Source organism: Stegostoma tigrinum, chromosome 21, assembly GCF_030684315.1.
Source record: "Stegostoma tigrinum isolate sSteTig4 chromosome 21, sSteTig4.hap1, whole genome shotgun sequence".
NCBI lineage: Eukaryota > Metazoa > Chordata > Chondrichthyes > Orectolobiformes > Stegostomatidae > Stegostoma > Stegostoma tigrinum.
This window is the reverse complement of record NC_081374.1, coordinates 38,069,045-38,084,356: the sequence shown is the minus strand read 5'-3', so window position 1 is coordinate 38,084,356 and position 15,312 is coordinate 38,069,045. Positions and strand designations below refer to the sequence as shown.

General features: G+C 37.3%; 1 protein-coding gene across 8 annotated transcripts in view; it reads left to right on the top strand.

Annotated features, from left to right (window-relative positions):
* Nucleotides 1-15,312, top strand: part of bltp3a (bridge-like lipid transfer protein family member 3A) — a 90,847-nt gene that overhangs the window by 71,357 nt on the left and 4,178 nt on the right. For 5 of the 8 annotated variants that reach the window (XM_048553425.2, XM_048553428.2, XM_048553427.2 and 2 more), the window contains 2 exons: nucleotides 1,140-1,303; nucleotides 5,957-13,556. In XM_048553425.2, coding sequence (XP_048409382.1) covers nucleotides 1,140-1,303; nucleotides 5,957-6,076 — 284 coding nt within the window. In that variant the 3' untranslated portion in view covers nucleotides 6,077-13,556. Of the gene's footprint in view, nucleotides 1-1,139; nucleotides 1,304-5,956; nucleotides 13,557-15,312 lie in introns of those variants that run through there. The other 3 variants (XM_048553423.2, XM_048553430.2, XM_048553429.2) reach the window with 3 other exon arrangements.

Below are 15,312 nucleotides of genomic sequence, written 5' to 3'. Positions count from 1 at the left end.
AACATTCTTCCTTATTTTCACTGAAAGAAATATGGTTGGTTAGGCAAAAAGTCCTGTTCAATTCACTGCAGCCCATGTTAGAAATATCACTTTTTTTCATTGTTATTTAAATTTTTTATTAATTTTGAATTATGAGCTGGAAATCACTGGTGGACTTTAGGACAACTTAAGATAGAATGAAAAGAACAGACAAAACCAGCTTCACTTGAGAGATGAGGCCTGGAGGCTAACTGCAGGCCAATTCTTGACCAGAAAAGTTCTGGCAGACACAGCAACACAGGAACAGCATTATGTTCAATAAAATAGCTATTAATGAGGTCAGTACCTAAAAAGAGACCCTATAATTCAAACAGACAGTGGTTGTTAAATGATAACTGAGACTTTCACACTGTTGGGATCCTATGAAGTAGATACGAATAACATGGGAAAAACTTCAGGAAGAGTAGAGCTGCCTATCAGGGGAGAACCAGAATTGAAGTTGTTGTTTTTAAACTGTTTTCCAAGAGATGGTTTTGAGCTGCTACTGAGACAGCATTAGGTTTTGAAAACTCACTGCCTCATGTCATTCACCAGCTTCTTGAAAGTAAAAGAGCAGAAAGCTGAGTTTGAATTATTGAAGCCTTTGCTTAGGTGAACTGGGGTGGTGAGCCTGATCATTATTTCAGGAGAAACAGCCGAGTCCACATTTTATACCTGTTAAACAACACCCCACGAAAGTCATTTAAGTAATCTGGTCCGTTTTGTTACTTTGTTTATCACTTAGCTGTATGTTGGTTTGATTTATTGTTTTTTGTCTATGTTTTGTTTTGAATGAGGACTGATGAGCTTAAACACAAATGTTTATTAGCTTACGTTGTTTGGTTTTCTTTGTTCAACTTATTATGTATTTAATAAATAGTTCAGTGCTTTGTTTAAGGTACAAAATCAATGTCTGGAAATTAATTGTTTACAAAGTCTGGTTAGAAACCATTGGAGTAACTATCTGGGTCTTTGCTATAATTTTACTGTTTTGCAGATGCAGAATTAGAAAGGCTGATTTTGGTTCAGCTGTATATCCCCGTGTGGTAATATCTGGTATTATTTAAATTTAGTTTGTAATTTAGGTTGTTCTGATTTTGTTTTGTTATTTCCTGTATTAGCCATCCAGACAAACAAAAATGAACCAGTGTTGACAAAACTGGAGAATTATTTGGTCACAACTGAATCACATCAGCCCAAACTTGGATGGGCGAAAGCTGGAGAAATGCAGCCACTGTCTGAGAGCCAGAGTCCATCAGATCTGGGCATCAGCACTAAAGATATGGTATGTATGCTAAGTCATTTTTTTAAAATTCTTTAACAGCACGTGAGCTTTGCTACCCAAGGCAGCACTTATTCCTCAACTTCTATTACGTTAAGAAGGTGTTACTGATCCACTGCCATGAAGCATACGTTTTGTCTGGTGAAGGTATTCCCTTGGATTTTGCAGTCTTAAAGGATTTTGACTAAGTTATAAAATAATAAATTTCAACTGTGACTTGAAGGGGAACCTCTTGTGCTTACTGCCTGAGTTGTTGCAGTTCATTTTGCAGATTGTACAAGCTAGACCCAGTACTTTGTGGTGGTGGAGAAAATGAACATTTATTTGGAGGATGCTGTCACAGAAATATACAGTATGGAAATGGACCCTTCAGTCCAACTCGTCCATGCCGACCAGATAGCCTATACAAACCTAGTCCTCTTTGCCAACATTTGGCCCATATCCCTAAACCCTTCCTAATCTCACAACTATCCAGATGCCTTTTAAATGTTGTAATTGTACCAGCCTCCACCATTTCCTCTGGCAGCTCATTCCATGTATCCACCACCCTCTGCATGAAAAAGTTGCCCCTTAGGTCCTTTGTGTATCTCTCCACCTCTCACCCTTAAACCTATGCCGTTTAGTTTTGCACTCCCCCCACCCCAGGTGAACGACCTTGGCTGTTTACCCTACCATGCCCCTCGTAATTTTACAAACTTCATATAAACTTTGCAAACTCCTCAGACTCCAACACTGCAGGGAAAATAGCCCTAGTCTGTTCAGCCTCTCCTTGTAGCTCAAACCCTTCAACACTGGCAACATCCTCATAAATCTTTTCTGAACCCTTTCTAGTTTCATAGGAGGGAGACCAGAATTGCACGCAGTATTCTAATAGTGGCCTAACCAATGTCCTGTACAGATGCAACGTGACCTCCCAAATCCTATACTCGATGCAAGGCAAGCATACCAACTGCCACCTTCACTATCCTATCTGCCTAGACTCCACTTTCAAGGAACTGTGAACCTGCTCTCCAAGGGGTCTCTCTTTTGTTCACTCTCACTCCTCAGGACCTTACTATTAAGTGTATAAGTCCTGTCCTGACTTGCCTTTCCAAAATGCAGCACCTCGCGTTTATTGAAATTGAACTCCATCTGCCCCAAATCCTGTTTTTGTCCACTGCACCTTCAATTTTGGTGTCCTCTGCAACTTATTAACCATACTGCCTATGTTCACATCCAAATCATTTATATAAATGTCCTAATGAAGTTGAGATTCTTGCGTTGTTGGAGCTCTGCGTATTTGGAGAAGACTTCATCGCAGCCTGATTTATATCTTTGGATGGTAAAGAGAGTTTGGGCCAAGAGACGGTGGGTCACTCTCTGTACAATGCATGGAAATTATAGCATTTGTTAGGAGGTTCACCAGGATGTTGCCTGGTATGGAGGGTGCTAGCTATGAAGAGAGGTTGAATAGATTAGGATTATTTTCATTAGAAAGATGGAGATTGAGGGGGGGGACCTGATTGAGGTCTACAAAATCATGAGGGGTATAGACAGGGTGGATAGCAAAAAGCTTTTTCCCAGAGTGGGGGACTCGATTACTAGGGGTCATGAGTTGAAAGTGAGGGGAGGAAAGTTTAAGGGAGATATGCGTGGAAAGTTCTTTAAACAGAGGGTGGTAGGCGCCTGGAACGCGTTGCCAGCGGAGGTGGTAGACGCAGACACGTTGGCGTCTTTTAAGATATATTTGGACAGGTACATGGATGGGCAGGGAGCAAATGGACACAGACTGTTAGGAAATAGATGACAGGTTAGACAGAGGATCTTGATCAGCGCAGGCTTGGAGGGTCGAAGGGCCTGTTCCTGTGCTGTAGGTTTCTTTGTTTCTTTGTATGGCCGACCCAGTTAACTTTCTGGTCAGTGGTTACTTAACTGATGTCGGGGGAGATTAGGGTTCTGCTTCACTGAAGTCACACACTGGAAATGAATCCCTGCCATTCCTGGGGATGTTACCACCAAAATTAAGGAATTTTAGAAACCACATAGTATTCCCTAATTTGGTTGTCTTTTGACCGGAAGCATGGACCAGGTATCTATATTTGACTAAAATGATGATTTATTACAAGCAAGTAAATTCCAACTGCAGATAAACAATAATGAGCTACCAACATTTAACTTGACCAATTAAAACACTAAGCAACTTAAACCTCCTCCCCATGCACATATAGACAGTCATAGATGGATACACAAAACCTAGTTATGAGCAGAGGGAAAGACTGGCAAGTCAGTTCAGTGGGCCCAGTTCACAGAATTTGCTGAGATGATCGTTTTGCTGATCAAGCCACTGGTTCTCAATCTTTCTTCTCCAGATACTTGTTTACAGGAAGCCCAAGATTACTCATTCACACTTCTAAAAGCCTCTGACTTATTAATTAAAAATCAGAGCTTCTAGAAACTGATGAGGGGAAATAAACTGGCTGTCTTCGAGCCTGGCAATGCTTTTTATTTTGGAAATCCAATGGCTTCTGCGTCAAATATTCTCACGCCACGCAGCTCTACTACCTTGGGAGCCATTCGTATAATTGTTGGCAAGAGGACCTTGCTAGCAATTACTGGTCACCATTTCACACACCATTCAACTACTTGTTACCAGTCAAATTTCCATTCATACACCGCTCCCAGTTTGAATGAAATGGTCACACAGCATATTGTCTTGGAAGCAATCAGAATTTGTTTCTTTGAGATTCCCCGCCACCACCAATCCCCACCTCATGCCCTGCTCCATCTCTACATCTCATTTATTCCTTCTCCACACCTCCCATCTTCAGCATATATATTAACCTTTACCTTGCTGATGGGTCTGACAAACGGTCACTGGGTCTGAACCGTTAAGTCTGCTTTCACTCCATATATGCTGCCAGACCTGCTGAGCTTCTGCAGTAATTTCTGTTTTTGTTTCAGATTTCCAGCATTGGCACTTCTCTTTGGGTTTATTGTTTAACATGCTGCCTGTTGTAATGATTAAAACCATCCTAATTCTATGTATGTTTGTCTGCAGTCTGTACGTATGCATTCTGTCACTTCACAGCTGCTGCCCAAGACTGAAACATGCCTCCCAAAACAGTTTTATATCTTTATGGGTATTTAACCATGTCTTGGTTAAAGGAAATTGAAGATTTGTATTAGGTCAAAGGAGGAGCATTATAAAGTTACTTTTAAGATGAGGATTAAGTTACTGACAATTAGAAAACAATACAGAAACATAAGCTAACAATAAATATAAAAACAGCCTGTGAAAGCTTACAAGTGTAAAAAAGAACGCAATAGCCGAGACAAATGTGGATCTGTTTTATAACTGGAAAAAAATGGCCAAGAGGCTAAATAATCCTCATCTGTCTTCACAGAGGAAGATGCAAGGAATCTCCTAAAAATCCAAGGGACTTGTAAAAATGAGGAACTGAGAGATTTTTAGTTTTAAAAATCATTATACAATGATCCATGCCCCAGTGTGTTGAGAAAGGTGGCTTTCAAAATTTTCATCTTTCAAAATTCTGTAGATTCTGGAATGATGCTTGCTGATTGAAAGCTGGAAATGGAACCCGAACTTAAGAAAGGAGAGAAAGAGAAAAATGTGAATCATAGACTTGTTAGCTTGACTTCAGTTGTCAGGGAAATATTGGAATCTGTTATCAAAGATGTGACAACTGGACACTTGAGAGGTGGTGGTGATCTGGGCAGGGTTAACATGGATTCATAAATGCATGTTGACTTTTGCACTCCGGGTGGTAGATTGTGAAACAGAATTTCAAAGGACTGTGGAAGCTCGCTCGTTGATGTGCAGTATGAAAATTTATAGGTTTGTAGGTAATAAGGATGTTGAGAGATTTGAAGATAAATGCCATTCTCCTGCATTAAGTGGATGAGTAATGAACCAGTATTTGTACTGTGTGACAGGAGGTTAGTTGGTCAGCAAGTGATTAGTAGATGTGTTGCCATTGATGTACTAGTTAATACTGATTCACATTTAACTGCCAGGCTTCTTTGAAGAGTCAACACAATGAATAGGTGACAGTTATTCACTGGCAATGCCCTGTCCAGTGAGAGTTAACATAACTAGTTTAAAATGTAAGCAAGCTAGATAGTAAAACTGTGATTCAGTGCTCTCGGGTGCATTCTTCACAATGCTTTTCCTGTCTAGAGTCCACTTGCCAGTCAATCAACATCTTCCTGTCATGCAGTTTAAATGTTAGTTTTTCCCTTTAAGCTGGTATTTCTTGTGAATTGTCCTGATGAGTACAAGACAAAAAGCTTCAACAACTTGTCTTTTCACAGTAAGAGGCAATTTTAAATATTTACAGGTTATTGAAAGAGCAGGTGTGTCTATTTGTTTATTGCATCAGGAATTCTGTCTCATACAAGCCACAACTGATACTGGTCAAACTGTGTGCCTGCTCTGTTGTTCCATTTGTAAAATTCCAAGTTCAAGTATTCAAACTAGAGGGAATTGGTGTTAAAACGTGCAGTGATGGCTTGCCTCAACATTGTGTGGTTTGTCCAACAGTCAATGTCCTCGGAAAATATAGACTGTTAACACATGTTGCGTGTTAACACTCTTCAGTTGCTGTTAGTTTTCCAAGTTGATTAATAATGCTCATTACCTTTTTTGTCTGTTTGAAGCAGAATGAACTCCTTAGGCAGGAACTTGTCAGCTTGAAGGAAGCTTTGACAAAGGCAAATCAAGATCGAGAGAGGTTGCTGCAAGAAGTCAAGAAACTGAATCCTAACTTTAAGCTTTGACTGTTGCTACTGCTAACATCCCAAACACTATGTGATTAGAACGAATGTTATCATCTGATTGGTTACTAGAACGATCAGCATAAACCTTGAGTCACCAAGTGAACCCAGCAGCAGTAGTTACAAGAGCAAGGTCTTCCAGTCTGTATGGAAGGGACCCTTCTTAAGTTCCATTGATATTTTGTATTAATTTGTCAAAATGACAATATGTTGGTTGTTGCACACAGCACTTTTGAAGTGTGATCATGGTGGTTATAAAATTGCATCATAACTTCAGATAGTTAAATGGGTAACCACCTTTTTTAAAAATAAAACTGGAATAAGTAAGTTGCAAGTACAGCAGCAGAGTTTTGGTTGGTGCACTTAAATGAACAATGGAGAGGAATATTAAATTAGTGATGTATATAACTGAGGACATTCGTTTACTCTGATACAAGCAACAGAATAATATTGGTATTATTAATCCAGGACCAGCAAATGAAGTAAAGGTGCATCTTAATAACCTTGTGCTCCCTAATTTATATTTTGTGTATATATCAATCCCATTTTACTGAATAGTTTGTTTATAACATACTTTGAAGCCACTTGCAACCTTGAACAGCTGCCACGCTGGTGTGCTTTTGGAGAACTTGTGGAGCAGTTCCTGTGTGCTTGTGGCTGTTGCTGTAAGTTCTGTCAGCAAAATAAAAACTAGCCAATGAATTTAAAACACAGATTTTAAACAAAGAAACTATTTTGAGCTCTCTGTACATTTAAATTAACTTTTGGAGTTAGCTTTAAGATTCCGTGAGTGTTTGTCTTCCCAGTTATGAGCGACTGTTGGTGTGGACAGAAATACAAACAGTCAATGGTGAGAATCCCTTCTGAAGGGCTTCCTTTCAGACTGGACAGCAGTAGGTTTCTGAATAACTGTCAAGCGAATTGGTTTGCACTATTTCTTCATAATTCCTGTTTTCAGCCAAATTTTCTTATCCATGTCTAATTAATGATCATGACCCACTCCAAGGGTGGGAAATCACCTTCTATACAACTTGGTTTGTTAGAGATGAACATTGATCAGGTTTCTGGTGTAGTCCACCATTCACACTAACTTTCTTGTTTTTCTGCTTTTTGGTTTTTCTCTTTTTGTTTTCCTCTTCTCTTTCCCTAAAAAAAAAAGTCTCAGTGCAGATGAGCTTCATTAAATTCTGCTAATTTCTAAATCCAATAAAATGCAACGTTGTTACTTTGAATTAGTTATAATATTTGCCAAGTAAAACCAGAAAAATGTGCTAAATAACTTGATTTCTAACTCCAGTGCTGAACAAATTTTGTGCTTGCAATCTGAAGTAGAGCACATGGTTGTCCAATTTTTTGCTATGTTTACACAAGGGAATAACTTTTTTTACTTTGTTAAATAGGAAGTGGTTGATCAGGAGGGTGAATGTGTATACAGTAGATGTGCATTTAGATATTTTCAGTCTATTAAGTCACTTTGCTAATACTGTTTCTAAACATTATTGCTCTGCCATTATCCAAATTTCCTTCATGGATGCAAGTTCTTTTTAATCTGCTACATCTCATTAGATATTGAGTCCATAGATGAACTGTGATTAACAGGTGTTGAGCTTGGTTTGCTGCTCTGAATCTTTTGATGTTTACGTTATAGCCCAGTCTTGATTCGGGATGCTTCAGTGCATTCTCCTGTCACTAATGTTGTTTCTTTTTTTTTTGACATCCACATTCTTCACAGAATAAGTTGTCATCTCAAATTGTGATTCTGATTTTTGTTTCTGTAATCTTAAAACAAAACTGGAGTTTAATGAGATTGCTCTTTGTTTCCTTGTGGTTTTGAGAGCAGTGCATGTTAGTGTACCAACTCATCTCCTGTTTTTAAAACCAAAGAGCAGCACCATTTTAGATTAGTTTCTTCCCCATTGTGGGCAAGTTACGCAGTTATGAATCTCTGAAATACAGTAGCACTCAAACCTCAGCCAGGATGCTTTGGATTTTCTGTTTCCAAAATCCTGGGAGTCAAAATTGTTCTAGTCAATAATTGTGCAAGATGTAACTTCTTGCAGGTAGTGCAGACTTAGCCCGGTTACTGCAACCCCGTATCCTGTCCAGAATCAGAAATGGCTCAACTTGCATACAGTTGAAGCAGAAGTAAAGTTATTCAAATTTGTCTGATAGTGAGTGCAGGAATAACTGAGGTGTTATAGCTCTTGAGATGGACAATACTTGCATTAAAAGCTATACTGATATGTATTAGGAGTTGCTTTAAAAAAAAGGCACCCTGTATCAAGCAGAAGACTGAAAGGATTCTGGTTTCTGACTAGCTTGCTATTGTTCAAAGGTGCTCTTACCTGCTCAGTTTCAATCACTGGTTGGTTGCTTACACAATCAACAGGTATTTTTAGTAAGTTTGGAACAACTGAACTTCTCACTACAGTAGATATTGCTGTCTTTTTGACATTGGCAGTTTTATTACACTAGAACATAGCTGAAACTGGTTTGTTCCAGTATGAAGCAATTCATCAGATTTGAAGTGCGAACAAAATGTTCTGATCAATTTCCAACTGATGAACAATAAGCCAGGGAAGTCACTATGGGTCATATTAGCTATTAAAATGTGTTAGTGTATTAGAGACTTTTTTTTTTCCTGCTTTCTAATTTTCATTCTCCTACAATTGTAACAGGTCCTATAAGTTAACTCGTTACACCACAATCAGATGGCAAAAGATTTTTAGAATGAAACAAGTTGAAGAATTTGTAACCTGAAATAAGTTAGATAACCTCAGACAAATGGCAAGATGAATTGGCTTCATATTTTTGACTGGGTAGGGTGAGAAAGGAATGAGCTCCAGTTTCAACTCCTTTCTTATTGTGACTTTAATGAAGGTGCACATATGGTAGTGTTTGGGGGTGGTGCCATAAAACCTGAATGATGTTTATTGCCGGCTAACGTGAAGAATGGCTACTTGAGTTGGTAGTGGAGGAATATGGTGTCTGTGCTCAAGTGGTGTTAAGGATTTATAGGGCTTGTACTGAGACTGAAGGGACGCAGTACTTATGTAGCCATGCTGTGTATGAATGCATTTGCGAATTCACTTTTTTCATGTTGCACAATAGCTACCTTAGATTATATTTTTGTTCTGTTTGCAAAAACCTCCTAAGCCCAAGATCTTTATCTTCCCATTCCCAAGGGTGTAAATCACATTGCTGTGGTGACTACAGAACAAAATGTTGTTTTGAAATGACAACAACAATGTTTGGATTTTCTTTGCTTACTGCTGTCCATTCTTGCCCAGCTGCGCTGATTTAACCAATGTGATGCAGAAGTGGGGCTTTTCAGGTTGTCCATACGGAATACAGATTTCTAGGTGTTTTTTTTGGGAAATGCAGTATTCTTCCATAAAGCTCAGTTTTGTTTCATTGTTGAGGTGAGGAATCTTGAACAATCAACTGCTTGGAGTCAAACTAAATTGTGTTTCAGAACTGAGCTCTCACTGCTTGCACTCACTTTGTAGTGTGCTCGCCTGATTTGCTGCAGTGTGGTAAATGAAGGAAAAAATCTCTAACTCGACATTAGCCAGCTGTCATAGTTTTCCATGTTTTTTTCATTTCAGACTTGAGTTGCATTCCCTTTTCCCACCCCATACTGCTCCTTCTCATCTAAATTTGAACTGGGGAAACCACAATTCTCTATCCTGTTAGTTATTATGGGGTGGAAATAGTAATTGCTATCTACATCCACTAGGCTCAATATGTGACACTGAAAGGAGTAATTACTTTGATAAATAGATCTGATTTTTTTTCTTTGTACTGTTTTGAGAAAGTTCAGTTTTTCCATATATTGAAGTGAGCTTAAAAACATAGCTCTTGGCATATAATGATGTTTATGTAATTGGGATTGGGATGAAGGGAAGATGGAAGAGCTAACTTTGAAACACACTTGCAGTTGTCTGAATAAACAATTAATCTAATAGCAGTATTAACGACAGTAACTTGCAGCCAGTAGAGTTTCACTGGTTGGAACTTCCTGGTTTAAACCAGTGGGTTTTGTATTAACACTGAACAAAGTAATTGTTTTCATTGAGTTTACTTTGTGCCTAATGGCATATTTTGAATACTGACTGTAAGGAAGGGGTATTTATGCTTCAAATCTTTAAAAGTTAAATGACAAAGTCGTCTCTCCAAGTTGAATTTATTACTGAACCATTCGTTTACTACTCAGATTAAATCCAGATGTGGAATACAAATGCTGTCAATATTATTGTAATACATCTCTTTGGAGATAATCTTTTTTGGCGTTGACATTTTGTTAAATTGAAGCTTCTCTGTTTCCAGCTTTTTCTACTTCGATCTGAAAGAACCACTTGAACTTTGAACATGTAATTATTGTTTTTGAGCAACTTGTAAAGTCACTACTTAGTCGTATTTATTAACTATAGTGGCTTTGGAATGCTGATCCCAACTTAGTTGTGAGGCACCATTTTCTTTTTCAATTTAAACAGAATCCGTGTTTGAGGGGAAACCAACGTTTTGTTGTAACTAGTAAAGAAGGTAAAATATTATTGAACTAGTTTATCTTACTTGCCTACAGGGAAAGTGGAAAATTTTACATCGTTGAGGACTAGACATTGAGAAACAAAGTTGTGTTGGCGGATCTCAATGAACTGTTCACTGCTTGGTGTGAAGAGATTTTCTTGTCTTTTGACAAGGAATAACAAAATCTGCCTTTAATACATTAAGTTGTCACTTCGTTTTGTAATAACGCTTGTGATACTCTGCAACAGGCAATCCAGAGTCTCTGAATGCAATATGCTTCTATATATGGACATTTTTAATCTGAATCAAAATATGCTCAAGTTTTTATGTTGAATTCTTTAAAATAACTCTCTGAAAGCCACAATTATTGTGATCTAAATTCCTCCTCCCATTCTTCTGACCTTAGTTTATCCTTGCTGAACAATGTCATGCCTTTTGACTTGAAATCTTTCTCCTCAGTGGCATAACTGGCCACTATTTTTTCTTTTTACCTTTTATTCCTCCCTCAACTTGGAACAATACTTTGCCACTAAAACTGAACTTGAAGGACAGCAGATACAACCCATGCACCAGCATACTCTGCCACCATACACTGAAATATATTGCTATGCCCTAATTTGTCAAAGACATATGAATTATTACAATGATTTACTGGAAGTCTTCTAAGCAATGTCACAACCAGGACTGAACTCTACCATTGCTTCCAAGTATTTTTTGTGTGCATGCACTGAAATCTAGCAAATCTTTTTTAGTACTGCCACTGTCTTTTGTAATCAAATGCTGGTTTATGTGTTATCTGTAAAAGAGCACAATTGATTTCGTACATCTGAAGTGTTAAATTCTGAGTTTGCTTCTGAGCTGCCTATTACTTGATGCACTGGTTAATCCTCTATAACATGTACAAATATGAATGTGTCACACTTTGTTTTGCATTAACATTGCTTATTGAAATGAGAACTTCACCAGAAAGTTCAAGGCAACACAAACTACTTGCACAGCACCTTTTGTGAAATAGGCTGAAAATATACAAATTTTTTTTGTCATCTCCTGAGATTAACTATATCTTTGCAAACACTTGAAATTAGAGAAACTGTATCAACTGCATTAATTTTGATAGATGCTTTTTGAAAACAGCACCAAAATGCAAATGTCCAGTGCAGTGCCCAAATGTTCTCGCTGAACTTATCTCTGGATATGTGGAAAAACTTGAACCAAAGACTCGATATAAAATATCAATCAAAATATGCATGTGTTTTGATTCAAATGGTTACATTTAAATTCTAGTTACTTTGATCTAAATTCTTCTTCCCTGTTCCATCCATCCTACTGCCCATCTTACAATTTTTCCTTGCTAAAAATGTCATGTCTTTCAAAACAAGACCTTTCCCTCACTCATAACTGCAAGGTGTTTTTACTTTTCATCTTGAAATTTTAAGTTGGAGTTCAAGTAAATTTCTTTCACATTGCCAAATTCATTATCTTTACTTTTGATTTGAACTTTAGAGCATTAAAACTAATATTCCTGTGCCAATTTTTTGTCAAAATGTGGACATAACTTGTATCATCAATTTAATTGTTGCCCATTGATCTTTCTGGTGCTCTTTTTCTATCATTGTGGAAAGGATTGATGACTGCTCATTATATTTTGACCATTTCTTGTCACGATCAGAAGCCAGCATTTCTCCACTGTTGTAATACTGAATTTATCCAATGCCTTAGTCCAGTGCAAACAAAGGTAGTAATCAAAACTGTTTAATCATTCCAGGTTTCACTTGTGTATTTTAACTGATGCACAGAGGTCTTTAGAAGTCACAACTAAATGTAAACAGCTGAAACTTGATTAAATCGTTCATGCTCAAGTAAAAGGCACACGCAACTTTTTGCTCAAAGATATTTTAATACTGTACAGTTAAGAATGCATGAGCATTGCAACACAGTGGTAAAACTACCAGTAATGTGGTTTAAAATGTGTGTTTGAGGCATTCATGTTGAAGTTCTGCTGTGGTATTTTCAGTTCCACATTTTCAGCCACTACTACACATGTTCATGACTGGTTCTGTGAATCAGTACAGTTAAATATTTTTTGAAATAAATTAATATCATCTAATGTTTTGTCTCTTTGCTGAAATGTGTCTTTAGTATTCAATAGATGTAGCTTGAACACTGAAATATTCCCTTTTACTGTTTGAGGTATCTTTGGAACTTTATTTTTTAGTCAAACGAGGCTCCTGTTGCATTTTTATTTTGTTTCTTAAAAGGACAAATACTATGCTAAGCCTTTCAAATGAAGGAAAATATAGAGTGAACAAGATGAAATGCACGTGTCTGATATTGGTAACAATCATAGTTTGACAGCAATGAACAGAGATTACAACAGAAGAATCTACCAGCAAATAATGAAATGAAAGGCAGTTTCTCTGAATGCGTGCAATATTGTTTTTTAAAAAATAAATGAATTGGTGACAAAGGTAAGTAAACAGGTATGATAGCCATTGTGGCAATATTGTTGCAAGGTAGCTACAGCTGTGAATATTCAAATGTCCTTGATATTTTGTCCATGTACACATATATAATTGATAATTCTGTTATTAATTGTACTGATGTCATTAATTAAGAAATGATCTTGCCTTGGTGATTTAAGATGTGGAAAGATTTCAATAAAAGCCAGGAAAGAGAGTCTTTTGATGGAAGTCAACTATTAGCCCCTAACAGAAGCTACATTGTGGTCCTTGAAAGATGTAATCAAATCAAGATGTCTTGCATCTCCATATTGATATGTATATAACAAAGTTTGCCTTGAGACAAGTTAATTGCATGTATTTGGCACAGTTTTTTTAGATCAATACATTGTGGAATCAAAAAAGGAGTGGACTATTTTTGATCTACAATTAAGATTAATGAATACTCTATTCAAACTATTCTCAAGGGAAGTTTATCATCTTGGAAAGTAATTATTGCTAAATTTCACATTGTTTCAAGCTGATTAAATTTGAATCTAAATCTACTGTCTTAAAATAAACTTATGAAGACAAAGTTGGCTGGCATATACTGAGAAAATGGATCAAAAGGTAAGGCAGTAGACAAATGGTTGATGCTAATAAGAATTATGAAATATCTCAGATGTATTCTGTTGAGGAAATATAACAGCTGTCACGAAGAATATCAGAGTTAATTGCCTATATTCTTTGGTGTGCCCATGCCATCTTGTGCAACTCAGCTGAGCAACTAAATTGGTTAAAGCTAAGAACAATGTTGCAAGCTATTTTCTGTACAGTTTCAATGCCTTTGCATTGCTGTTGTGACTTTGTTCAACCAACAGGTGTGTTACTACAATATAGATGTTACGAAAATGTTTACAAGATCATACCCTGAGAGGGAAGATTTCAGTTTTCCCCCAAGCTTGTATACTGGTAACAATATTACAGATGATAAGTGGACCAAAGATTTGATACTTGTGATTCAATAATTTAGCAAAGAGGAATGGAAGATCAGAGGATGGGACTGAATATAAAAGACAAAATGGAGGGAAGAGTATGAGAAAGCTAATCAGAAATATGAAAACTGTTAAGAATTTCTCCTGGAGTGTTTGGAACCTTTGTTTTCAATCACCTTTTTTCAGGAAAGAAAGGTTTGAGTCCCTGAATATTGACAAAGCAGAGATGTTTAGATTTTTGTTAAGCAAGGAGGAATGCAGATTTGAGATTACATGCAACCAACCATGACTTCTTGAATGGTGGAACAAAATCAAGCTGCTGAATAGTCTACTCCAGCTCCATGTTGGTATGTTAATACCAAAAAATTTTTAAAGAGCAGACTTTGAACTTCTGCAAATGCACAAAAAGGAAGAGGGTAACTCAACACTGCTTCCTTGAAGATTGAGGAGTGATTAATGGGAACAAGTAAATGGAGAAGAATTAAGGAAGCAAAAACAGGATGTTTAGAACTTTATAAAACGATAAAGTGGGATGAGTGGTTTTGTTTGACAAATTTATTTAGAGTTCTTTAAAGATGTAACACATTAGATGAAGGAGTCAAATAGCCTATTTTTGTGAAGTCACTCCTTGATTATGTGTATCCTCCCTCCCTTCTGTAGCTGAGGACATTAAAAAGTAATGAAACATTTGTGAATAAAATTTAAGTGTTGGGTTAGTCATAATACATAATTTTTAACGTACTTTATATAAAACTGATTTAGAGATAACAAAGCCTTTAAAATGTAATGGTAGCCTCAAATGACAAAATCAAGATAAGGTCATAGATTTGCTTGATGAGCCGGTGTATTTGATTGTAGAAATGCCCTGCTAGGTAACATCATCAATGAGCCTCTGGTGAAGCATTGGTGTTGTGTCCTGCTTGATATTTCTTAGCCTCTGTTTGCTGGGGTGGCTGACATCCCCTCTGGTTATGTTCTTGAGTGGTTTGTACAGGGGGTCCAGTTCAGTGTTTGTCAATGAAGTTCTGGTTGGATGCCAGGCCTCACAGGAATTTCCTGGCATGTCTCTGACTTGTGGTATTATAGATGTTGTCCCAGTTGAATTTGTGTCCTTGGAGTGTGTGTATTGAGACCAGTGAAAATTGGTTGTGTCTTGATGGCTAGTTGTTTAAGTATCTTACGCCACTTTGCCAGTTTTCTTCCAATGTTTGTTTCTCAGTTCTTGCATAGAATTTTGTATATTACATTGATTTTAATCGGTTGTGGGTATGGGATT